The following is a 27,750-nucleotide window of genomic DNA, read 5'->3' on the forward strand; positions in this document are numbered from 1 at the left end:
TACAGAGTGAGGACTGGCTGACTAGATGCCCTGGGTTAAACGACCAATATCATACTTGCTCTAGTCCACTACCTCTCACTATGCTTCCTTTGCAGTTTCCTTTGTAGTTCTATTAATAGCTTGGCTGGGGGAAGGGGGGGAATGTGGGGGGTGTATTTGGACTGACACTTTTTAAAAAAAATTAATTAATTAATTTTAATTAGAGGCTAATTACTTGACAATACTGTGGTGGTTTTTGCCATACATTGCCATGAATCAGCCACGGGTGTACATGTTGGACTGAAAAGTGTACACTTTTCACATAAGCTCAGCTCTCCCAGGTACCACTTCTTTCAACACTGTTTCACTAAATCCCTTTTTTCTAATTTCTCTTCTTTCTAGAATAGGCAGTAACATAATTTCACCTTCATGTAAATTCCAGGGTCTTTACCTGAGGGCTGTGTGGCAACTGCTAAATGATGATGGATGGGGTTTAGAAGCCTGAATTACATTTATGATCTGACAGCTAGGAAGACAAGCAGGCAAAAACCAGGCTAGCAAATGCATTTAAGATTTATTTCTGCCATCTGGACTAACACCAATGATCCTGTTATAGTGTCAAAGGCTACGTCCAAATTCTAGATAAGCAGACTACAATACAAAATTCCAATGAAGTCTCCCATCTCACAATACTTAATGTAGCATGAGAATTTATCTAGAAATGTCATTGTTTTAGTGAATTATTTAATATACTACTATGAAATCTGTAGAAAAATTTGTGATTTCAAAGTAAAAAAAAATTACTTTTCACATCTATAATCAATTATAAATTTCTTATTACCAATTTTGATGACTAGTGAATCTAGAAACATTCTGACTGATGCCTGGCATTTTAAAGTTTTACATTTCAAGACTAGGTTTCTCAGATCTAAAATAAGGTTAATTTCATATATCTAAATTTTACCTTGTAAATCTGAGGAATCACTACGTAGAAATGTTTGTGCTGTTCTCCATTAAAGTTTTGTAATTGTGCAGCATATTCATTCTTATTTTCATCAGCCATATGCGTACGTAGATTCAACTGCTGTTTAGCCTAGAGGCAAATTGGTCCAAATCATTACCAATGAGAAGAGGAGCAACAAAATCACAGTTAATTCACTTTTTAGAAGTTATACTAAAACTAGGCTTTTTCTAACTACTGCTATCATTTAAAAGTAAAGGAGATGCTTACAGATCTTTATTTTTTAATTGAAGGAGAATTGCTTTCCAGAATTTTGTTGCTTTCTGTCAAATATCAACATGAATCAGCCATAGGTATACATATGTCCCCTCCATTATGGCCAGCCGCCCTGTTGCAATATTCCCTTTCTCTTACTACAATAATAAATCCTCTCCCTTGTAATAAACCATTTGAATAAAATTTCTTCTTAACGAATGGGTTTTTCTAATTAAATAAATGACAACATTGTGGTTTCTCAGTAAGCATTTAAACAGTAAGCATTTAATCAGAAAAGGAAAAAAAACATCAGCAGTAATTTTGACAGTTACAAAGTTATCAGTAAAACTTCTCTTCAAACATAATCCAGTTACATTCAACTCAGAACCACAATGAATCCAGGTAACAGTAAAAACGTAATTTGGGGATAATGTAATGCTTAACAATACTTTCTACCTCTATACAAAACAACAGATATTGATACTTTAAGGAATGCTTAATTAGAATATAGTTCTCTTCATCTCAAGCTCTTACAGAAATGCTTTTCCAGTGAGTCACATTAATGCCATCTATATTAATGAGAACATCTGCATACAAACAACACAAATCATTAATTCCAGGTTTACTGGAGGTAATCTAAACAGTTTTCTCAATTGCTTATAAATTAATAGGAAAAAAAAAAAACAAAATAAGAATTGAACTCTTTTCTCAATATTCCAACACTCAGTATTCCAAACTCAGTTAATACTCAATATTCCAAACTCCAAATACAGTTTCTCAGTATTCCAAGCTATAAATTGTTACATGAGACTTCTCTGAAAATAATAAAAGCACATTGTGAATACACTTCATTATTCTAATCCTAGTTTTTATAATTGTAATCCCTAAGCTTCTAACAGTAGATCCGCAAGTTAGTTCTTCTGAACTCAGAAACAAACTGACACACCGATATACATAGTAGTCAAGATCTCAAATAAGTTCACAAATATCCATTTAATTCATGGTGTTCTTGAAGATTAAAATAAATAAGTACTATGGAAACTAAACACCATTTCCTAAAGTATTTCTAAAGAAAAATACACTTCAAGTTCTAACCTGACACTCTAAGAACACATTCATTCACTTCTTTCCCTTTTCTCCCTCCTCTTACAAACTATGATGAAATGAAGGATTCCAAGTATTCCCTACCCACACGGTTCTTTCTTTCAGGGGAGGTGCCTCCTATTTCGTCACTGCTATGATACCTAAAGCCTAGATGAAGGACTCTAACAGGTTATGAAAAAGTATAAGACTAGAAACTAAAACAACTGACACCTTCCCTGACATATTCTGGTTTTCACATCTACTGCCTTTGCTTTCTTTTTCTATTTTATATTTCACTAAATTAAAAAAAAATTAATTGTGGCAAAATACACAATACACATAAAATTTACCCATCTTAATTATTTTTAAGTGTATAGTTTGATAGTGTTGTATATATTCAGTGTTGTGCAACTGCCTTCCTTTTCTTTAGGAGATACACTAATTGGCCTGCTCCCTCTTCACCTTTGTTTTTTGTTTTTAACTGTATCAGTACTTACTTAAATCTATGTTTCCTTCCCTTCCTAGACACTGAAAACAGAATTCCTCTACTCTGCAGATTCTAAAGTAAATCCTCAAAGTTTTCCCAATTCTCTAATAATTAAAGGGGCTGCAAACAAGGAAAAAAAAAATAAAAGGAAGATATAAACATTAAAGTTCTGAACTAGTTAGGTCAAACTAACTAGTAGACATGTTATATCTAGATTTCAAGATGTATGAACAGTTTCTAAAGATATCTTCATAGATAGAAATGAATAAGCTAAAAATGAGAGTCCAGTTAAACCTAATTTGTTTAATACACAAACTATGTATTAAATTAACGTATCAGAAGAGTTCTTAAGGAGTCAGTGTCAACCAGCAAGGAAGACTCCTGACTCCCACATATAAAACAGTTCTGTTTGCAAGTGTTGTGGTCCACATTTTTATCAAGTAATGCTAACACATTGTGTGTATTACATGATGCCTAGAAGGCAATGGCAGCCCACTCCAGTACTCTTGCCTGGAAAATCCCATGGACAGAGGAGCCTGGTAGGCTGCAGTCCATGGGGTCGCTAGGAGTCGGACACGACTGAGTGACTTCACTTTCACTTTTCACTTTCCTGCATTGGAGAAGGAAATGGCAACCCAATCCAGTGTTCTTGCCTGGAGAATCCCAGGGATGGGGGAGCCTGGTGGGCTGCCGTCTATGGGGTTGCACAGAGTCGGACACGACTGTAGCAACTTAGCAGAAGCAGCAGAAGGAAATTAATATAGTGAGTGATCAAAATCAGGGATCCAAAAACCCAACAGCAGGATCAAATCTAGTAATTGACATAGATGTAGCATATGCATTTAAAATGTCAACAGTACAAGTTCTGTCTGAGACACATAAACTTGTAACTCCTCATATATGAAAAGACATGGGGATTTCAGTTAACCATAAACTCAATGAAAGTTAATCCAAACAACGAATATACATTTAGGGTATAATGTATACCCTACAAAAAAAACCCCAAATACACAATATACATTTAAGGTATAACTGTCAAAAAACCAATATACATTTAGGGTGTAATTAATATAAATTTAGTTTTCAAAACAAGCAAGGTAGTCAAACTCAGAACTGATCAAATTGAACTATACGCCATTTGATACAACATACTTTAAGTGGAATATTGGTTAATTAAATGATATCTAAATGGAAGTAGGCATAGTGAAAGGTAACTTGAAGATATTTCATATGTAGAATAGTTGAAGAAACAGACAGTTCATCTATGGGTAGAGAATCTGCTAAAAATATCTAAATACCTATTTATGAGAAAAATAGATTTGTTACTTCAGTTTTTTTACAAACTGAAAGTGAACAGGGAGATGAGTGGGGTCAATATAAGGAAATGGTAATTTTTTTTTTTTTTAATGAACAGGCTATTTTAAGTTTCTATATTTCCAGTGACAGGCAACTTACTATCATAAGAGGTGTAGGTTATTAAAAATAGGGTAGACAAGATAAAAGCATAAGTTATAGCAGAAGATCTTTAAGGTAACTGTAACCTAAAATGTTTATGATTTTAGGGTTTTTTAAAAATTGGTAAAGCAAATGGAAGGTAGAAAATAAAGTATTCCTTTCTCCTTACTTTTTCTTCTTCTGATGCTATAGAATATTATAAAATTCTAAGGAGAAAATATACTAATGGTGGACCTTTGTATATACAAAAAGAACACAGTAAGGTTCGTCTATATTTCAAAACTCCAACATTTCAACACTATCACTGTGTCAAACATCCTAAGATAAAGAGCGTACAGCAAGGGAGAAGGAAAAGCTAAGCCACAAAAGTTATAGGACTGACCCTACCAACAGTTATGTTATAGAACTTCTGGCCCAGACTCAGTCAATGACAAGAGAGAATTCAGCCTTCCAAAATGAGTGAATGAATTGAACTAATAAACAAATAGCGATAAATCACATTTCTGACAGTTTTATCATGTTTTCCTTTCTGTAAAGTTGAGAAGCACACTATCCAGCCTCTATCTGCATACCCTATCAACATACCTTAGACTTTCTGTCTTATTTTGGAATAGGATAGAAGCTTATTCCTATGAGCAATTACATCTTTCCTATGCACTTTGAATGCAGTTGACATTGTTAATTTTGTTTACTTTCTCAGACCAGAATTGTAATTTAAAGTACACAAATATTTGTGTATTTTATTTTATTTTATTTATTTTTTTTTTGTCCACCCAGCCTCTATTTGTGTATTTTAGATGTACAGTATCTCTTGCAGAAACTCTAATACCAACATGAATATTGTAACTATGCTCCATATGCAAGTAATAATATTTTGATATTAAAGTCAGCTTGAATTATTTCTTACCTTTTCAACATCTGCCTTGGTTGCATTCGTGTCATTATCCAATCTTTCATAACTCTGTTGTGCCTTCTCAGCCTCTCTACATTCTCTTTCAAATTTCTTTTTACTCTGTTAAAAAAAATTAAAATACTGTAAAATAAAATTAGAGTTATCTCATTTAAAAGTTAATAAACAATACTAATACTAATAAACAATACATGGAACCACAAAAGACCAGTACTGCCAAAGCAATCCTGAGGAAAAAGGAGAAAGCTGGAGGCAAAACCCTTCTAGATATAAGACAGTACTATGAAGCTACAGTTATCAAAACAGTATGATACTGGCACAAAAAAGACATCAGGTCAATGGAACAGAACAGAGAATGCAGAAATTAGCCAACACACCTCTTTAACAAAGAAGCCAAGAATATTAAATGGAGAAAAGACAATCTCTTTTGCAAGTGGTGTTGGGAAAGCTGGACAGCTATGTGTAAATCAATGAAATTAGGACACCCCCTCACATATGTACGAATAAATTCAAAACGTTAAAGACAGTAACATAAAACAGGGCACCATTAAACTCCTAAAAGAGAACATAAGCAAAACATTCTCAGATATAATATGTTCTTAGATCAGTCTCCCGAGGCAAAAGAAGTAAAAGCAAAAAATAAACAAATGGGACCTAATCAAACTTTTAAAAGCCTTTGCAAAGAAAAGCATCAACAAAATGAAAAGACCTATGGAACAGGAAAAAATGTTTGCAAATGATGTGACTGACAAGGGGTTAACATTCAAAATATACAAACACATACAACTCAGTATTTAAAAACAAAAAAAAAAGAACAATCAAAAAGTGGGCAGATCTAGAATTTCTCCAAAGACGACATACAGATGGTGAACGGACACATGAAAAGGTGCTCAATATAGGTAATTATTAGAGAAATGCAAATCAAAACCACAAAGAAGTATCACCTCACACTGTTCAGAATGACTATCATCAAAAAGTCTACAAATAATGAATGCTGAAGAGGGTACGGAGAAAAAGGAACTGTTCTACACAGTAGGAATGTGAATTGGTGTAGCCACTGTGGAAACCAGCATGCAGTTTTCTCAAGAAACTAAAAACAGAACTACCGTATGATCTAGCAGTGCACTCCTGGGCATATATCCAGAAAAGATTAAAAAATACATGCATCACAATATTCACAGCAGCATCATTTATAATATTAATAGCTAAGCCATGGAAACAACCCAAATGCCCATCAACAGACAACTGGTTTAAGAAGATGTGCTATGTATATATATACACACACACACACAATGGATGTTACTTGGCCATAAGGAATGAAATATTATCATAGGCAGCAACATGGATGGACCTAGAGAATATCATACTAAGCAAAGTAAGTCAGACAAACATTATATAATATCACTTATAAATGAAAGTTAAAAAACAAATACAAATGACGATATATGCAGAACAGAAACAGACTCACAGACATAGAAAACAAACTTAATCATTACCAAAAGAGAAAGGGGGGAAGAGGGTTAAACTAGGAGTACAAAGTTCAGTTGAGCTATTGCAAATCCTGACAGATGATGCTGTGAAAGTGCTGCACTCAATATGCGAGCACATTTGGAAAACTCAGCAGTGGCCACAGGACTGGAAAACGTAAGTTTTCACTCCAATCCTAAAGAAAGGCAATGCCAAAGAATGCTCAAACTACCGCACAATTGCACTCATCTCACACGCTAGTAAAATAATGCTCAAAATTCTCCAAGCCAGGCTTCAGCAATACGTGAACCGTGAACTTCCAAATGTTCAAGCTGGTTTTAGAAAAGGCAGAGGAAGCAGAGATCAAACTGCCAACATCCGCTGGATCATTGAAAAAGCAAGAGAGTTCCAGAAAAACATCTATTTCTGCTTTATTGACTATGCCAAAGCCTTTGACTGTGTGGATCACAATAAACTGTGGAAAATTCTGAAGACATGGGAATACCAGACCACCTGATCTGCCTCTTGAGAAACCTGTATGCAGGTCAGGAAGCAACAGTTAGAATTGGACATGGAACAACAGTACGGGGTTAACAGATACAAACTACTATACATAAAACAGATAAGCAACAGGATTTACAAGGAACTATATTCAATATCTTCAGAGTACATCATGAGAAACGTTGGACTGGAAGAAACACAAACTAGAATCAAGATTGCCAGGAGAAATATCAATAACCTTAGATATGCAGATGACACCACCCTTATGGCAAAAAGTGAAGAGGAACTCAAAAGCCTCTTGATGAAAGTGAAAATGGAAAGTGAAAAAGTTGGCATTCACTCTCTTAAAGCTCAGCATTCAGAAAACGAAGATCACGGAATCCGGTCCCATCACTTCATGGGAAATAGATGGGGAAACAATGGAAACAGTGTCAGACTTTATTTTTTGGGGCTCCAAAATCACGACAGATAGTGACTGCAGCCATGAAATTAAAAGACACTTACTCCTTGGAAGGAAAGTTATGACCAACCTAGATAGCATATTCAAAAGCAGAGACATTACTTTGCCAACAAAGGTTCGTCTAGTCAAGGCTATGGTTTTTCCTGTGGTCATGTATGGATGTGAGAGTTGGACTGTGAAGAAGGCTGAGTGCTGAAGAATTGATGCCTTTGAACTGTGGTGTTGGAGAAGACTCTTGAGAGTCCCTTGGACTGCAAGGAGATCCAACCAGTCCATTCTAAGGGAGATCAGTCCTGGGTGTTCATTGGAAGGACTGATGCTGAAGCTGAAACTCCAGTACTTTGGCCACCTCATGCAAAGAGTTGACTCATTGGAAAAGACTCTGATGCTGGGAGGGATTGGGAGCAGGAGGAGAAGGGGACGACAGAGGATGAGATGGCTGGATGGCATCATTGACTCGATGGACGTGAGTCTGAGTGAACTCCGGGAGTTGGTGACGGACAGGGAGGTCTGGCGTGCTGCGATTCATGGGGTTGCAAAGAGCCGGACACGACTAAGCGACTGATCTGATTTGATCTGATCTGTAATGGAAAACAATCTGAAAAAATTCATATAGATATATATAAAACTGAATCACTTTGCTGTACACTTGAAACCAACACAATATTATAAACCAACTCTACCTCAATTTAAAAAGGAAAGTAACTTTAAGGTGTTGCTACTGTGAAATGTGTAAAATTGCATGCATACTCAGAGTGAAATTTTTCTAAATTAGAAATTTTACTATCACAAACCATGCACTTTAAACATCAGATATCATAAGACTGTAAAGAAAAAAATTATAGGCAAAACTGAGTTAATATTTATTATGCATCTCAATCTCTTTATAATATAAATAATCACATGTATTTAAGCTCATTTTAAGCAGGACTTTTGGTTTGTTTGGTGTTTTTGTTTGGTTTTTATGCGTTTTGTTGACTGGTTTGATGTTTGCTTGTTTTTTTTGTGTTTGTTTTTTTGATGGGATCCCAATGTAGCTTAGAATATGGAAACATCCCTCCAAACTGGTTTTGTGTTGTTTCTTCCATGTGTCCCAAGAAATACCATCTGCACAAAATGGCTCCTGAATTATTTAAAATTTAATTCAAATTACCATGACTTTGCAAAAGCTATTCAGAACTGAACATGTGATATATTTACTTTCCTGTGTACATTTTTTTATCCTGAAATTAATGTCTCTTTCTTAAAAAAAATTGCTTTAGTTTCCAATGTACTCTTCTCTAATTTAACCCTGGTGTCTCCAGTTCTTTAAACCTCTCCTCAATTAATTCAACTACATTCACAATTCTATTAATTTTATTTTCCTAATGAAATCAATAACTCAAGAGGTTTTTAACCTGCTGAAATTTGGACTGATTACCCAACTAGGCCTACTGTTACCTTGGGATTTCCCTTCACCATTTCCTGGGAATTCCTTTCAACTCTCCCTTAATTTGAATTAATCTCTAGCTCTACACCTTCCCCTTTCTTGGTTCATTTCTCTATTTTGCTAGAACACATTCAGCAGTAGCTTCCTAAAAGAAGGTTTGTGGGAGATAATTTTTTGAGTCTCCAAGACTCCAAGCCTTTCCATCTATTTTAATAAAGTTTAACTGGGTATGAAACTCTTGAGTAGGAAACTCTCTTCTTTCAGACATGTAAAAGTACTACTTCATTGTTCTGGCTTCCTGATCCCCGATCGTTTGCATAAAACATATTTATTTTATATTTTGTTTTTTCCTCTATGGAGTTTGGTAGGATTGTCTCCCTCTAACTGTTCTGAAATTTCATTAAGCTATGTCTTGTAACTGTGCTGGGCACTTGGAAAATCCTTTCGTCTAGAAACCCATGTCTTTCTATTCTGGGAAAATTTTCTTCCTGAATTAATTTTCCCTATCCATTTTCTATGTTTTCTATTTTTTAAGATGATTCTTACCTTGAAAATCAATCTACAGGATGAATCCTCTAATTCTCTCATATTTTTTCTATATTTTCAATCCCTGTCATTTTGCTCTATTTTAAAACAACAGAATGGCAAAGACTAGAGATCTCTTCAAGAAAATTAGAGATACCAAGGGAACATTTCATGCAAAGATGGGCTCGATAAAGGACAGAAATGGTATGGACCTAACAGAAGCAGAAGATATTAAGAAGAGGTGGCAAGAAGATCTTCACGACCCAGATAATCACGATGGTGTGATCATTCACCTAGAGCCAGACATCCTGGAATGTGAAGTCAAGTGGGCCTTAGAAAGCATCACTACGAACAAAGCTAGTGGAGGTGATGGAATTTCAGTTGAGCTCTTTCAAATCCTGAAAGATGAAGCTGTGAAAGTGCTGCACTCAATATGCTAGCAAATTTGGAAAACTCAGCAGTGGCCACACGACTGGAAAAGGTCAGTTTTCATTCCAATCCCAAAGAAAGGCAATGCCAAAGAATGCTCAAACTATCACACAATTGCACTCATTTCACACACTAGTAATGCTCAAAATTCTCCAAGCCAGGCTTCAGCAATATGTGAACCGTGAACTTCCTGATGTTCAAGCTGGTTTTAGAAAAGGCAGAGGAACCAGAGATCAAATTGGCAACATCCACTGGATCATGGAAAAAGCAAGAGAGTTCCAGAAAAACATCTATTTCTGCTTTATTGACTATGCCAAAGCCTTTGACTGTGTGGATCACAATAAACTGTGGAAAATTCTTCAAGAGATGGGAATAGCAGACCACCTGACCTGCCTCTTGAGAAATCTGTATGCAGGTCAGGAAGCAACAGTAAGAACTGGACATGGAACAACAGACAAGTTCCAAATAGGAAAAGGAGTACATCAAGGCTGTATATTGTCACCCTGTTTATTTATCTTATATGCAGAGTACATCATGAGAAACGCTGGGCTGGAAGAAGCACAAGGTGGAATCAAGAATGCCGGGAGAAATCTCAATAACCTCAGATATGCAGATGACACCACCCTTATGGCAGAAAGTGAAGAGGAACTCAAAAGCCTCTTGATGAAAGTGAAAGTGGAGAGTGAAAAAGTTGGCTTAAAGCTCAACATTCAGAAAATGAAGATCATGGCATCTGGTCCCATCACTTCATGGGAAATAGATGGGGAAACAGTGGAAACAGTGTCAGACTTTATTTTTGGGGGCTCCAAAATCACTGCAGATGGTGACTGCAGCCATGAAATTAAAAGACACTTACTCCTTGGAAGGAAACTTATGACCAACCTAAATAGCATATTCAGAAGCAGAGACATTACTTTGCCAACAAAGGTCCGTGTAGTCAAGGCTATGGTTTTTCCAGCAGTCATGTATGGATGTGAGAGTTGGACTGTGAAGAAGGCTGAGTGCCGAAGAATTGATGCTTTTGAACTGTGGTGTTGGAGAAGACTCTTGAGAGTCCCTTGGACTGCAAGGAGATCCAACCAGTCCATTCTGAAGGAGATCAGCCCTGGGATTTCTTTGGAGGGAATGATGCTGAAGCTGAAACTCCAGTACTTTGGCCACCTCATGCGAAGAGTTGACTTATTGGAGAAGACTCGGATGCTGGGAGGGATTGGGGGCAGGAGGAGAAGGGGACGACAGAGGATGAGATGGCTGTATGGCATCACTGACTCGATGGACGTGAGTCTGAGTGAACTCTGGGAGTTGGTGATGGACAGGCAGGCCTGGCGTGCTGCAATTCATGGGGTCGCAAAGAGTCGGACACGACTGAGCGACTGAACTGAAGACTTCTTCAATTTCATTCTTTCCAGTGAGCTTTTCATAAAGTTCTTTTTTGTTCTTTGTATGTTCCTTTCTTAATAGTATCTTGTTCCTATTTCAAGGATGTAATCATTTCTCTATTCCCTATGAAAAATGTTAATAATAGTTGTGGGTGTTTTGCTTGTTTGCTTTTCATTTTTAATTTCTATTTCCTTTCATAGTCACTGTTTCTTCAAAGTTGCTTTTTTTTTTTTTCCCCTGTATACTTTGCTGTTTATGTCTGGAGATTTCTGCCAATCTGCTCTTCTTATTTTAAAAGCTAACTGGCAGTGCTCGCTTCGGCAGCACATATACTAAAATTGGAACGATACAGAGAAGATTAGCATGGCCCCTGTGCAAGGATGACACGCAAATTCGTGAAGCGTTCCATATTTATTTTATAAAGGGAATAATAAAGTGAATGAAACCAAAAAATAAATAAATAAATAAAAGCTAACTGGCAGTTTCCTTGGAGAAACCATGGTGCCTGTATCTTTAAGTCTTTTCCTCTCAACCTAATTAAATTCCACAGAGGAAACTCTTCCAACTTCTTGTCTGGAAAACATATACCTTGCTACCTGTATTCTGAGAATTACTAAGAAGCAAGCACAGGATGTCAACATTTTCTGTTTACCTAACCACTTATACAAGGTCAATTTTTTGTCTTGGGCATTACAAAACTATTCATATAGTGCAAACCTCATTAACTACAAGGTCAAAAGGTTTAACCTTCTCACAGGATACCTCCCACTCCTTGACCTTCAGGTAGAGACAAGGTTCTCTGTTGTCTCCCTTGGCCTGTCCAGAGTTCCTGCCACTTTTCATTAAAGGGTTAACCCTTAAAGATTCAAACTTTATACACCCCAGTGCAAAAGCATCAATTCGGTGCTCAGCCTTCTTCACAGTCCAACTCTCACATCCATACATGACCACAGGAAAAACCATAGCCTTGACTAGATGAACCTTCGTTGGCAAAGTAATGTCTCTGCTTTTGAATATGCAATCCAGGTTGGTCATAAGTTTCCTTCCAAGGAGTAAGCATCTTTTTAATTTCATGGCTGCAGTCACCATCTGCAGTGATTTTGGCGCCCCCCAAAATAAAGTCTGACACTGTTTCCACAATTTACCCATCTATTTCCCATGAAGTGATGGGACCGGATGCCATGATGTTTGTTTTCTGAATGTTGAGCTTTAAGCCAACTTTTTCACTCTCCACTTTCACTTTCATCAAGAGGCTTTTGAGTTCCTCTTCACTTTCTGCCATAAGGGTGGTGTCATCTGCATATCTGAGGTTATTGTTATTTCTCCCGGCAATAACAGCTGTCAATTTTCCCCTCAATACTCAATACTCCATCACTAATTCAACCTACCCCTGCTAGTTCTTTAAATCTGTCAATTATTTCAAATGTGTTAGACATATTACAATTTCATTTCCTTGATTAGACATGAAGACATGGGACTAGAAAATGAATCCTGCATATATTTCTCCATATTACACAAAATTTGTATTTGTGTGTCTCTCACTATACTGTAGGCTCCACAAAAACAAGATCATTATCATATTTGCTTTTATATCAAACTCAATACATATTGTGGGTATCTTCAATATACCTGAGCTGAACTCACCTTTATTTCACAATACTGTTAATGTCTTAAATCTCTCCTACATTTTTTGATGCCTTCTTATGACTCTTACAACTATGCTTAGTAACAATTATTCTAAAGGTAAATCAGCACATATCAACAGGAATGATTTGTGTCAACTCCAGTCTTTAAAGGAACCAATAACTCCTGAGTGTAGGAGTTTGTTATTTTGTGCAAACGAAAGACACACACACATACACACTCATTAGGTGGCAGTACTAAGGATGCTAGTTAAGGCAATTTTAAATTTAATAAATGTAAACACTCCCTTAAAGTCTTGCTGAAACCAATCAAATAAAATCAAAACAAAATGAAAACAGACTATTAATATACCTAAGAATTCTCAATCAGCACTGATTAGAATCTTACATTTACATTATTAGAGATCCAGTGAACTGGAAGAAACATTTTATATAATCTAGTCCGCTGTCTTCATTTTTCATTTACTAAAGATGAAGTCATGAAAAAAATCAGATGCTAAGGGAAAGGCAGAACTAGAACCCAGGTTCTCTTTGTCTCAGTCAAATGGTCTTCTAAGATATATCACTATTTCCTTATTACTTCTATCCTCTACCAATACTTTACAATAACAACTGCAAAGACAAAAAGAATCTTCCTAAATGTCTACAGATACCTGAAGATTACAGAGTTGTTACAAAGTACAGAACCATACAGAAAAAAAAAAGAAAAAAAAAAGGAAAACGGACACAATGATCTCACATTCTCTATTTACATCAGTGTCAAATTAAGAATACTACTACAATGAGAACTATTAAACTCAAATAGATAAGAAACAAGAGAACTTGGCTTCCCAAGTGGCACAGTAGTAAAGAATCTGCCTGCCAACGACAGGAGACATGGGTTTGTTTCTTGGGGCGGGAAGATTTCCTCGAGTAGGAAATGGCAACCCACTCGAATATTCCTGCATGAAAAATTTCAAGGACAGAGGAGCCTGACAGGCTCCAGTCCATGGGGTTGCGAAGAGTTGGACACCAACGAGCAACTGAGCATGAACACACATAAGAGAATTCAGGGCTAAATCAGTCTACGAAAATTTATGTCAAACATGAAAACATTATAACTCACATTATCCATCTGTTTCCAACACATGTCGAGGTATTGCTGAGCTTTTCGTCCCTCTTGAAGATGCTAAAGGTGATAACAACCAAAAAAAACAAATTTTAAAATTACATTTAAACACCAATTAAAGCCTAAAGGCCTCTCCCAAAAGACTTTTCACTTAATTTATTTTCAAGGTACTAATTATGTAACTTTATCAAGACTCAGGAAGACAAAAACTCTCTAAAATGCATTTCCTAGAATATTATTTAAATACTTCAAATATAATCTTTAAGACATATAATCTCTAGAAAAATACATGATTATAGAGAATAGGGGTAGAAAAAGTTTTTTATAATGGGTCAGATAAATATTTTAGGTGTTGGAAACCACATGGTCTCTTGCAAATATTCAACTCTGCTAATGTAATGCAGAAGTGGCCACCCGCAATATGTAAGTAACTATCTAAAAATGTAAACACCATTCTGAGCTCATGGTAACTAGAAAACAAAAATAGGCAGTAAGCTAGAGTTGGCGTGCTGGCTAGAGTTTACCAAACCTCAGTCTTAAATCCAAAATGATCACAAATTAGCAAGAATGTCTTGAGATAATTTAAGCTAGAAGAAATGTAGTGAAGTAGAAAACCAGTTCACGCTGAATGAACATACATAATTTTAAAAGGCAAAGTAATTACTTCATTTCTGTGACAACATTATATGCTATTATAACTGTATAAAAATGATAAAAAAAATTACCATTTTTCTTTCAGTTTTCAGATCATGAGCATATCTCATTAATTCACCATAAACTCTGTGGGCCATTTCTTCTGCTACTACTTCTCGCTGTCCTGCATAGTCATTTAACTCGTTAAGGATGTTAAAAAAGGCTATACACGAAGTAAACCTGACAAAAACATTAAAAATGGCAAAATTTATTTTTATTCTCATTACAAATATTTTTGTGAGATACAGATCAAACCTGACACTTAACCAATTTTAACATATGCATCCTAAATCTCGGCTACTAGCTCTAAATTAAGCTCTGCATTAAGCTCAAGTTGTACATGTTTATATATTTCCAGGTAGTCATAATTTATAAATAAAAGGATTTGGGGGTCAAAAAATAATAAGAATACTACCTGCAAGCTCTTTTGGCATACTGGAATCTCTTACGTTGCCAACTGACTGGCCTGAGCTTGGGAATGAACTTGGTTGGATTCCTAGGCTTGGCAGCTGAGCCTGTTGCAGAGATGATGTGCTTGCTCTCCAGGACAGAACCTGCCAATCATACCACTCAAATGCATCTCGATGGGTGATCTACAAACAATTTTGCTATCAGCTCTGGACACAGCTGCCTGTATGCCTGCCCACATCCTGAATGGAAGTGAAGTGCCACTTTGGTTGGCACCACAGAGGGTAAGAAGGGGCAGAAATAAGGGTAAAAAGAAATGTGTGTGGAAGGAAGGAGAAAGACAAAGAAAATAACTGTATTAAAATGTACAGATCTACTTGAATACACTGCCGGAACGTTCTTACGTAAGCTGAAGGCACACAGCTCAGACAGGACTCCATTAACACTAAACCAAAGAATCCTCTAAATAACTGACAATCATACACAAAGTTGTTTTAAGTTTAGTCTTTGTTTCTGCATTTTACAACCATCCAGTTTCTTTTTGTTTCTGCATTTTACAACCATCCACGTATCCCCCTGTGTAAGAATGCCAGAAAGCTCGTAGGCAATCCCTAAACATTTATTCAGAGTTCCAAAATTACTCCGAAAACCTATTCCTTTTCATTACCCCTTTAACCCAACCAGCTAAATTGTTTTACTATTTGTAAAAGAAAAATCAAGAATCTAACAAGCTGACAACTGCAAAATAAAGTATGGAAAAAAATACCCTTCTCTTCTGGAGACTACATCATTCAAGTGGAGTCCCAATCCAGCTATTACTTAGAACTCATACATCAACTATTCTAAAAAGCTATCATCAAGCCCACTGAAATATGCATTCTCATAAGAAAAAATAGTCCTTTCCTCTTTCATAAACATAATTTTTTATTATGATACAAATCTTGTTAAAATTTTTATAAAAAGCTAATGGTATAATATTTATTTTACTAAATAACAAAAATATACTCTTTTAAATTTTCATAAGCAATAATAAATAGGTATGTAATTTACCTTGGCTCTTCATCTTTGGAGGAACGTTTGGGACAGTACTTCTTAACCAGATTTCTATAGGAAGATTTTTTAAAATTTGTTAAAAATGCTGTTGTCGAAATTGACTTACATTCTAAAAGTCTCCAATTTCATTAAACCAAGAATTTAATGATGTAAAGTAATTAACACAGTAACATGATCATCTATCATTTCATCTCTGCAAAATCAGAGGCAGACAAGCACACGGACTCTGGAGTCAAACTGGACTACATGGGTCACATAAAACCCCTCTCTATGCCCTGTTTTCTATAAATGATGGTAACAGTAACCTCTACCCCATATATGAGAATTAAAGGAGACAGTATTTGCAAAGCATTAACCACAGTCCTTTATAGCATGCTCCTCAAAACATGATCCATGGACTAAGTAAAAGTCCACTTACTCTTCATTACGATCCACAACAAGCTAAGTACAGAAGTTGAAAGTAATTTTATAAACGTTGAATCTAACAGCAAAAAATGTAGGGCATTTCATGTCTATTTTTACATCATTTTTCAAGTATTCAAAACCCTTTGTATTTTATAAAAGCATCAGTCGACACTTTAAAAGAATCCAGTCTGTCATTACAAATAATTTGAGATATACTACAGAGGATGAGATGGCTGGATGGCATCACCGACTCAATGGACGTGAGTTTGAGTGAACTCCGGGAGATGGTGATGAACAGGGAGGCCTGGCATGCTGCGATTCATGGGGTCGCAAAGAGTCGGACACAACCAAGAGACTAAACTGAATTGAAACTGAAACTATAATATTCATGGAAATTAGCAATTATGAGGTAATTGATTAATTTATGGTATTATGGTTATCACTACAGTCTCCAACCTATAAATTGATTGCATTCCAGAAATTACTTTTAAAGTCAGTGATTTTAAACCATGAACCCATAAATTACTTTAAACAAAAACAAGTCAAATTTGGACAAAGAACATTCCAAAGAGCAAGTAGTGTCAAATTCTGAACAGTTTTTTGTATATCAGCATTTTAAGCATTATTTAGAGTTACAGGTTATAATCAACACACTGTCTTTGCATACCTACATCACTTACTATGCTATTTTATTTGTAACAGTTTGTAGCAGACACATTTCTGCTCACCAAAAAAACCTTGTTATTTCATACATTTTCCAGCCCACTTCCAGTTGTGGCTAATTCTGTATAATGGGCTCTAACTTTTGTGTAAATACCAAGCTAAAGCTTTATGGCTCATACCCTGGGCTTCCTCATTCTCTGCAGAAGCAACTGTGGAAGTTTCATGTTAAGATAAAGATGAAAAGAATATGAATTCTTCAGTTACCACATGGACTACTAGAGCATTATCACCTAGCCTTGTGGCTGACTTTGCATGAGCAAGAAATAAGCTTTTTCTGCTTAGCCCATGAGATTTGGGAGTTATTATTCTAGTACAACTGAGTATATCCTAAACTACAGCTCCTCTATTGTCATGCCTATGTAGTTGTGGCGTGCTGGCCACATGTAACAGTTCAGGAACACCTTTTTCTTTTTTTGGCCACATCCTATGGCACGTGGGATCTTAGTTCCCCCACCAGGGATTGAACCTAGGCCTGCTGCAGTGGAAGCACAGTCTTAACCACTGGACCATGAGGGAAGTCCCACAGGAACACTTTCAGATCCATAAATCCATGCCAAAGTCAATCCTAAAACTTCTCTTGAAATTCTTGGTAAGAGATGTTCTCTTTTTAAATTTTTATTTTATATTGGAGTGCAGTTGATTAACAATGTGGTTTTAGTTTCAGGTGCAGAGCAAAGTGATTCAGTTACCATTTCTTTCTCCAGGGGATCTTCCTGACCCAGGGATCGAACCTAGGTCTCTGACACTGCAGGCAGAGTCTTTTCCATCTGAGCCACCAGGGAAGCCCAGTTATAACTTTAAATGTATCTATTCTTATTCAAATTCTTTTACCATTTAGATTATTATAGAATATTGCACTGAGTTCCCTATGCTCCACAGTAAGTAGGTCCTTGTTGTTTATCAATATGTTCTCTTTATTCTAAAGTTAAATTGATAGGACACAACCCTAAAGAGGCTACTTGGGAATTATATCAACAGAGAGGATAGCAAAATCAGGAGAAAAAGAAATTCTTACTTTTCTGAGTACCCAGATCCCTAAACTTCTCAGTCACATAAGCCATACATTTTTTTCTTTGCTTAAACCAATATAATTTGGGCTTCTGACACTTGAAAGACTATGGCTACTGCCACAGACATTAACACTAAAGTCTTAAGATACTCATACTTTAAACATAGCCTAAACAACACTAATTTGATCTCTAGCTTCTGGGAGGAAGAGCACCTATACCACAAGAGGGAAGGGGAAGAAGAAAGTAATAATACGTTTACCTTTTGAGCATGCCGTCTTAAAACTCAGCAATTTTTAAAAATTGCTCTTGCATCTCTTCTGTAAAAGTTACCCACCTACAGGCAACTCTTCCCAAGGACCAGTAAAGCCCTTAGAAACCATATATAAGACAATAAAGACTCCATCCAAGTGAACCCTGCCATTAGAGAAACTACAGCATAATCCAAAATGTTCTTGTAGTCCACTAAATCAAAGCTTCTGCTAGGAGATGATGACACAACAAACTATTAATATTTCTAGGGAGGGCGACTGAGAAGTGATTCATATGTAAATGTATTACAGTTTTTCTAATTAAAAAAATTTATGATAAAAGCATACCAAGAGAATTTATCCCCACAAAAAAAAGATGTTCCTCAAAGCATCTGATCTCAGTTGGGCTTTCTAAGAAAATAGTCTGAAGTCAGCAAAAATTCATTCCAAGGTGTGATTGGTTACTAAGTCCCACAAATCCCTGCTTTGAATTTTTAACATAATACGCTTATTAGGTCAAATAAATCTCTGGCTTACGTTAAGTATGTAAGGGTAAAACATGCACGTTGCTCCTAAACTAAAAATACTTCAGGCAATTAATCTCTCTCAAGAAGTCTGCCCTTAGAACTCTCCGACACTGTTAGTGAGAATGTAAATTGGTGCAGTTACTATGGAGAACAGTATGGTTCCTTAAGAAACTGAAAACTGAGCTACCATATGATATAGCAATCCCACTCCTGAGCATATATCCAGAGAAGAACATGGTTTGAACGAATACCTGCACCTCAATGTTCTCTGCAGCACTGTTTACAATAGCTAAGGCATGGAAGCAACCTAAATATCCACTCACAGATGAATGGATAAAGTTTATACACACACACCCCGCCCCAGAGTATTACTCAGCCATTAAAATCAATGAAATAATGCCAGTTGTAGCAACATGGATAGACCTGAAGATTATCATACTAAAAGGAGGTCAAAGACAGACATATACCATATGATATCGCTTATTACAAAAGACTTATTTACAAAACAGACACAGAGTCACAGACTTAAGAGAAAAACTTATAGTTACCAGGAGAGAAAAGGGAGGGGGTGGGATAGATTGGGAGTTTCAGATTGACAGGTACACAATGCTATATTTAAAATAGATAGCCAATAAGTACCTTCTTTATAGTACAGGGAACTCAGCTCAAGACTCTGTAATAAAGTAAATGGAAAAGGAAAAGAATGGGTACATTTATATGTGTAACTGAATCACTGTGCTGTACACTTGAAAGTAATACAACATTGTTAATCAACTATACTTCACTATAAAATAAAAATTTTCTAAAAATCTGCCCTTAGTGTCAGTTTCCCTAGGCTACTGTTTATGAAAAAAATTTCCCACTCTTCTAAATTCAGAGACTCTCCAAGCAACCAATTATGAAAAGTAGTTTTTATATGTAACACATGTTTTGAGTACTGTGTTATAAATCAGGAATTAAAGTTTTATACAGATACATATTGTAATAGATGTCATAGATAAGCTACTACTTTGCTTTGATGCATGTGTCTTTCATTCATGTTTTCTCAGTACCTTAGGATCATGCATCACAGATACAGAAAAACTAATACCCTCCCTGAGATGGCTTCTAAATTTAATGGGCTTCTCTAAAAATAACAGTATTCCCTATATATTCTATGTGGTATTAATTATATCATACTACTTAATTATATTTAAATTCTGGATTTTAATATTTATCCATTCTAGTTTTGTCATGTTAATAGTTTTATAGTTTATAAATTATAATTTATATAATTATAAATTTATATAAATTATAGTTTATAATTTTCAGTGAAAATTATATGCTTTCCAAATAATTTCTAAAAACATTAATTCACTTTTATTTAAACTGCATTTCACAGTTCTACAAGTAGTAAAATGTAAAAAAAATTTTTAAGGCACATAAATCACTTACATTTTTAATGTTTCAACATCTGAGAGGCTCTGAGTTTTAATTCAATATTCCATTGGAACCTGGAATGTTAGGTCCATTATCAAGGTAAATTGGAAGTGGTCAAACAGGAGATGGCAAGAGTGAACACTGACATTTTAGGAATCAGTGAACTAAAACTGACTGGAATGGGTGAATTTAATTCAGATGACCACTATATCTACTACTGTGGGCAAGAATCCCTTAAAAGAAATGGAGTAGCCCTCATACTCAACAAGAGAGTCCGATATGTAGTTCTTGGATGCCATCTCAAAAAGGACAGAATGATCTCAGTTCCTTTCCAAAGCAAACCATTCAATATCCAGTAATCCAAGTCTATGTTCCAACCACTGATGTGGAAGAAGCTGAAGTTAAACAGTTCTATGAAGACCTAAAAGACCTTCTAGAACTAACACCAAACAAAGATGTCCTTTTCATCACAGGGGTCTAGAATGCAAAAGTAGGAAGTCAAGAGATATCTGGAGTAACAAGAAAGTATGGCCTTGGAATAAAATGAAGCAGTGCAAAGGCTAACAAAGTTTTGCCAAGAGAACACACTGGTCATAGCAAACATTCTCTTCCAACAACACAAGAGATAACTCTACACATGGACATCACCAGATGGTCAATACCAAAATCAGACTGATTATATTCTTTGCAGCTGAAGATGGATAAGCTGTACAGTCAGCAAAAACAAGACCTGGAGCTGACTGTGGCTCAGATCAGCTCCTTATCGCAAAATTCATACTTAAATTGAAGAAAGTGGGGAAAACCACTAGGCCACTCAGGTATGACCTAAATCAAATCCTTTATGATTTTACAGTGGAAATGACAAATAGATTCAAAGGATTAGATCTGAGACAGAGTGCCTGAAGCACTATGATGGAGGTTTGTAACACTGTACAGAAGACGGTAATCAAAACCATCCCCAAGAAAAAGAAATGCAAAAAAGCAAAATGGCTGTCTGAGGAGGCCTTACAAATAGCTGAGAAAAGAAGAAAAGCGAAGGGTAAAGAGAAAAGGAAAGATAAACCCATCTGAATGCAGAGTTCCAAAGAATACCAAGGAGAGATAAGAAAGCCTTCCTAAATGTACCATGCAAAGAAACAGAGGAAAACAACAGAATGGGAAAGACTAGAGACCTCTTCAAGAAAATTAAGAGATACCAAGGGAACATTTCATGCAAAGATGTGCACAATAAAGGACAGAAATGGTAAGGACCTAACAGAACAGAAGAGATTAAGAGGAGGAAGTAAGAATACACAAAACTGTACAAAAAAGGTCTTAATGACCTGGATAACGACAATGGTGTGATCACTCACCTAGAACCGGACACCCTGGAGTGTGAAGTCAAGTGGGTCTTAGGAAGCATCACTACAAACAAAGCTAATGGACGTGATGGAATTCCAGCTGAGCTATTTCAAATCCTAAAAGATGATGCTGTGAAAGTGCTGCACTCAATATGCCAGCAAATTTGGAAAACTCAGCAGTGACCACAGGACTGGAAAAGGTCAGTTTTCATCCCAATTCCTAAGAAGGGCAATGCCAAACAATGTTCAAACTACCACACAACTGCACTCATTTCACATTCTAGCAAGGTAATGCTCAAAATCCTTCAAGACAGGCTTCAACAGTATGTGAACTGAGAACTTCCAGATGTACAACTTGGATTAAGAAAAGGCAGAGGAACCAGAGATCAAATTGACAACATCTGTTGGATCATAGAAAAAGCAAGGAAATTCCAAAAAAACGTCTACTTCTGCTTCATAGACTAAGCTAAAGTCTTTGACTATGTGGATCAAAACAAACTGTGGAGAATTCTTGAATATGGGAATATCAGACCACCTTATCTGCCTCCTGCAAAACCTGATGCAGGTCAAGAAGCAACAGTTAGAACCGGATATGCAACAATGGCCTGGTTCCAAATTGGGAAAGGAGTACGTCAAGGCTGTATATTGTCACCATGCTTATTTTAACTTATATGCAGAGTACATCATGCAAAATGTGGGGCTGGATAAAGCTCAAGCTGGAATCAAGATTGCCGGGAGAAATATCAATAACCTCAGATATGCCCATGACACCATCCTAATGGCAGAAAACAAAGAGGAACTAAAGAGCCTCTTGATGAAAGTGAAAGAGAAGAGTGAAAAAGCTGGCTTAAAACTCAACATTCAAAAAACTTAGACCATGGTATCCGTTCTCATCACTTCATGGCAAACAGATGGCGAAAAATGCAAACAGTGACAGACTTTATTTTCGTGGGCTACAGAATCACTGCAGATGGTGACTTGCAGCCATGAAATTAAACAACACTTGCTCCTTGGAAGAAAATCTATGACAAACCTAGATGGCATATGAAAAAGCAGAGACATCACTTTGCCTACAGGTGCATATAGTCAAAGCTATGGTTTTTCCAGTAGTCATGTACAGATGTGAGAGTTGGACCATAAAGAAGGTTCAGCATCGAAGAATTGATGCTTTCAGTTGTGGTGCCAGAGAAGACTCTTGAGAGTCCCCTAGACAACAAGATCAAACCAGTCAATCCTAAAGGAAATCAATCCTGAATATCCACTGGAAGGACAGATGCTGAAGCTCCAATTCTTTGGCTCCCTGATGCAAAGACTTGACTTATTGGAAAAGACCCTGATGCTAGGAAAGACTGAAGGCAGGAGAAGAGGATGACAGAGGATGAGATGGCTGGAAGGCATCACTGATTCGATGAACATGAGTTTGAGCAAACTCTGGGTGATAGTGTGGGACAGGGAAGCCTGGCATGCTGCAGTCCACGGGGTTGCAAAGGGTCAGAAAGGACTGAGCGAATAACAAAAACAAGTTCCAATTGCTGTTTAACAGGTGATAAATACCATATCATTTGTAAAGTATGAACAAATCATACTATCAGGTTGGTACAAAAGTAACTGCAGCTTCAGACCGTGAATTTTAAATCATTATAACTAGGCTCAAACACTCAAACTGAGCTTCCCTGATAGCTCAATTGGTAAAGAATACATCTGCAATGCAGGATATCCCAGTTCAATTCCTGGGTCAGGAAGATCTGCTGGCGAGGGGTTAGGCTACCCACTCCAGTATTCTTGGGCTTCCCTTGTGGCAAAGAATCTGCCTGCAATGCAGGAGACCTGGGTTCGATCCCTGGGTTGGGAAGATTCCCTGCAGAAGGGAATGGCTACCCACTCCAGTATTCTGGCCTAGATAATTCCATGAACTGTTTAGTCCATGGGGTTGCAAAGAGTCAGATACGACTGAGCGACTTTCTCTTTTTCAGGCTCAAACACATCTTTATTAATCAAAATAGGAGCCATTACAATCAACACATTTTTGCCAATGAGAAAGAAGTTTGTTTATTCCTGTAGCATAAAAATCCATGCATCAAGACTCAGTGAACTCTTGGAAAGCCTTTTCTGCCTCCTTCTGGTTTATGTAAGTGTTTTGCCTGCAAAAAGTGTCGAGATGCTTGAAGAAGTGGTAGTTGCTTTGCGAGAGGTCAGGTGAATATGGTGGATGAGGCAAAACTTCATAACCAAATTTGCTCAGCTTTTTAGGAGTTGGTTCTCTGACATGCAGTCGGGCGTTGTCGTGGAGAAGAACTGGGCCCATTCTATTAGGCCGGTTCTTCAATGCTGGCTGTAGGCATTGCAGTTTTCAGTGCATCTCATCAATCTGCTGAGCATTCTTCTTAGATATAATGGTTCCACCAGGATTCAGAAAGTTATAATGGATCAGAATGGCAGCAGACCACCAGTGACCATGACCTTTTTTTGAGCAAGTCTGGCTTTGGGAGGTGCTTTGGAGCTTCTCACTCCAACCTCGAGTTTGTCATTGCCAGTTGTCATAGAAAATCCACTTTATTGCACATCACAATCCAATTGAGAAATGGATTGTTGTTGTTGCACAGAATAAGAGAAGATGACACTTCAAAACGACGATTTTTTTCATTTGTGGTCAGCTCATGAGGCATCTGGTTACTGAACTTTATCACTATTCCAATTTGCTTCAAATGCCAAATGACCATAGCATGGTCAACACTGAGTTCTTTGGCAAACTTCTCGTGTAGTTTTAAGAGGATCAGCTTTGATGATTGTTTTCAATCGGTCACTGTCAACTTCTGATGGCTGGCCATAGCACTCTTCATCTTAAAAGCTCTCATCTCCTTTGCCAAACTTCTTGAACCACCATTTTCTTGTATAAACGTTTGTTAGCAGTTCCTGGGCCAAATGTGCTGTTGATGTTGCAAATTGTCTCTACTGCTTTATAACCCATTTTGAACTCAAAAAAAAAAAAAATCTCTTGAATTTGCTTTTTGTCTAACATCATTTCCCTAATCTAAAATAAATATAAAACAGCAAGTAATAAGTCATTAGCAAAAAAACATAATGCAAGAAAAGTGTATTAAAGTGATGTATAGCTTTTTCATGAAGATGGCGCCGAAGGTGAAGAAGGAAGCCCCTGCTCCTCCTAAAGCTGAAGCCAAAGCAAAGGCTTTGAAGGCCAAGAAAGCAGCATTGAAAGGTGTCCACAGCCACAAAAAAAAGAAGATCCGGACGTTGCCCACCTTCCGGCGGCCCAAAACACTGCGGTTCAGGAGGCAGCCCAAATATCCTCGGAAGAGCGCCCCTAGGAGAAACAAATTTGACCACTATGCCATCATCAAATTCCCCCTCACCACCGAGTCAGCCATGAAGAAAATAGAAGACAACAACACACTGGTATTCATTGTGGATGTCAAGGCCAACAAGCACCAAATTAAACAGGCTGTGAAGAAGCTCTATGACATTGACGTGGCTAAGGTCAATACTCTGATCAGGCCTGATGGAGAGAAGAAGGCATATGTTCGACTGGCTCCCGACTATAATGTTTTGGATGTTGCCAACAAAATTGGCATCATCTAAACTGAGTCCAGCTGGCTAATTCCAAATATATAAGTTTTCACTATGTAAAAAAAATAATAATAATAAAGTGATGTATAATATACCAACATTTATTTAAGAATGTATTCTAGTATCAAATGGCAAAGTTCAACAATGTAAAACCACAGTAACTTTTGTACCAACTTCGTATTTCTTCTGGCAAAAGGGTAGTATTAGATATCTGAGACTGACTAGTATCTTTTGTCTTAATTTCCCTCCCTCTAACAGTTATCATGCTTAAGAGTTGCCAGATTAACAAAGATGACCTTATTTGAGGGTCTCAGTTAAGTGATCCAGAGATGGAAAACGTTTTGTACCAGAACTTTGAGGCCAGAATGAGATTTGAATCTCTCAAACATAAAACTTCATTGGTGAGTATGTTTCTTGCCATGTGCAGCAAAAAAGTCAGTCTGCACTGAAAGAACGAAGCCGACACACAAAAAGAAGCCAAAAAGGGCAGGTGGATGGAGAAAAAGACAGGCAGGGAGAAAGGGAAAAAGGGAGGAAGGAAGGCTGGAAGGAGTATAGGAAGGTAGTAAGGAAGGAATCATTCAGAAAATAATAAGCACTGGTAAGGATGTAGAGAAATTAGAACCCTTGCATATTACTGGTAGGGATGCAAATTAGATCAGCCACTGCAAAAAACAGTATGGTACTCCTCAAAAAATTAAACCTAGAATTACTATATGATCTAGCAATTCCTCTTCTAGGTATACACACAAAGAATTAAAAGTAGGGAATCAGATATTTGGACACCATGCTCATAGAATCACTATTCACAATACCAAACAGGTGGAAAAAACCCAAATGCTTATCAACAGATGAATGGATAAAGAGAATGTGGTACTATCCATACAATGGAATAATATTCAATCTTAAAAAGGAAGGAAATTCTGATATACTTCCCAACACGGATAAACCCTTAAAACGTTGTGCTAAGTGAAATAAACTGTGGGAAATTCTTAAAGAGATGGGAATACTAGACCACCTTACCTGCCTTCTGAGAAACCTGTATGCAGGTCAAAAAGCAACAGTTAGAACCAGACATGGAAGCACAGACTGGTTCAAAATCAGGAAACGAGTATGTCAAGGCTGTATACTGTCACCCTGCTTATTTAACTTCCACCCAGAGTACATCATTTGAAATGCCAGGCCGGAGGAATCACAAGCTAGAATCAAGGCTGTAAGGAAAAATATCAACAACCTCAGCTATACAGATGACACCACTCTAATGGCAGAATGTGAAGAGGAACTGAAGAGCCTCTTAATCAAGGTGAAAGAGGAGAGTGAAAAAGCTGGCTTAAAACTCAACATTCAAAAAACTAAGATCATGGCATCTGGTCCCATCACTTCAAGGCAAATAGAGAGGGAAAAAGTGGAAACAGTGACAGATTTTATTTTCTTGGGCTCCAGAATCACTGCGGATGGTGACTGCAGCCATGAAATTAAAAGACGCTTGCTCTTTGGAAGAAAGTTATGATAAGCCTAGAGAGCATATTAAAAAGCAGCAGAGACATCACTTTGCCAACAAAGGTCCGTACAAAGTTATGGTTTTTTCAGTAGTCATGTACAGATGTGAGACTTGGACCATAAAGAAGGCTGAGTGCCAAAGAACTGATGCTTTTGAACTGTGGTGCTAGAGAAGACTCTTGAGAATTCCCTGGACAGCAAGGAGACTAAACCAGTCAATCCTAAAGTAAAGCAACCCTGAATACTCATTAGAAGGACTGATGCTGAAGCTCCAATACTTTGGCCACCTGACACAAAGAGCCAACTCACTGGAAAAGATCCTGATGCTGGGAAAGACTGAGGCCAGGAGGAGATGGGGGTGACAGAGGATGAGATGACTGTATGTCATCACTGACTCAATGGACATGAGTTTCAGCAAACTCCAAGAGATAGTGATGGATCTCTATCCATCTTTCTCTGGTGTGCTGCAGTCCATGAGGGAAGGAAGGGAAGTCTGGCGTGCTGCAGTCCATGAGGTCGCAAGGAGATGTACACGATTTAGCGACTGAACAATAGAAGTGAAATAAACCCATCCCCCAAAGAACAAATACTGTATGATTTTACTTATACAGTACCTAGAGAGTCAATTTCACAGAAACAGAAAGTAGAACTGCCAGGGCCTAGAAGGGGAAAATGGAGAGTTAATACACAGAGTTTCAGTTTCTCAAGATGATTAAGTTCTAAGGATTGGTCACAGAAGGATGAACATACTTAACACAGCTGAAATA

The 27,750-nt window shown here is 37.0% G+C and overlaps 2 protein-coding genes and 1 non-coding gene across 5 annotated transcripts in view; 2 read left to right on the top strand and 1 right to left on the bottom strand.

Annotated features, from left to right (window-relative positions):
* FNBP1L (formin binding protein 1 like) overlaps positions 1–27,750 on the bottom strand; it is a 124,581-nt gene that overhangs the window by 26,947 nt on the left and 69,884 nt on the right. For all 3 annotated transcript variants that reach the window (XM_044944668.1, XM_025288242.3, XM_044944667.1), the window contains exons 3-7: positions 16,224–16,277; positions 14,798–14,945; positions 14,070–14,132; positions 5,128–5,232; positions 944–1,072 (exon numbers count right to left, since the gene is read on the bottom strand). In XM_044944668.1, the coding sequence (XP_044800603.1) occupies positions 944–1,072; positions 5,128–5,232; positions 14,070–14,132; positions 14,798–14,945; positions 16,224–16,277 (499 nt within the window). The remainder of the gene's footprint in view (positions 1–943; positions 1,073–5,127; positions 5,233–14,069; positions 14,133–14,797; positions 14,946–16,223; positions 16,278–27,750) is intronic.
* On the top strand, positions 11,630–11,736 carry LOC112585912. The gene has a single exon (XR_003110479.3). It is a non-coding gene; the product is annotated as a U6 spliceosomal RNA (small nuclear RNA).
* LOC112585623 (60S ribosomal protein L23a-like) lies at positions 25,002–25,525 on the top strand. The gene has a single exon (XM_044944670.2). It carries the CDS (start codon positions 25,004–25,006, stop codon positions 25,493–25,495), a length of 492 nt encoding a protein of 163 aa, XP_044800605.2. The 5' UTR covers positions 25,002–25,003; the 3' UTR covers positions 25,496–25,525.

This window comes from Bubalus bubalis, chromosome 6, assembly GCF_019923935.1.
Source record: "Bubalus bubalis isolate 160015118507 breed Murrah chromosome 6, NDDB_SH_1, whole genome shotgun sequence".
Taxonomy (NCBI): domain Eukaryota; kingdom Metazoa; phylum Chordata; class Mammalia; order Artiodactyla; family Bovidae; genus Bubalus; species Bubalus bubalis.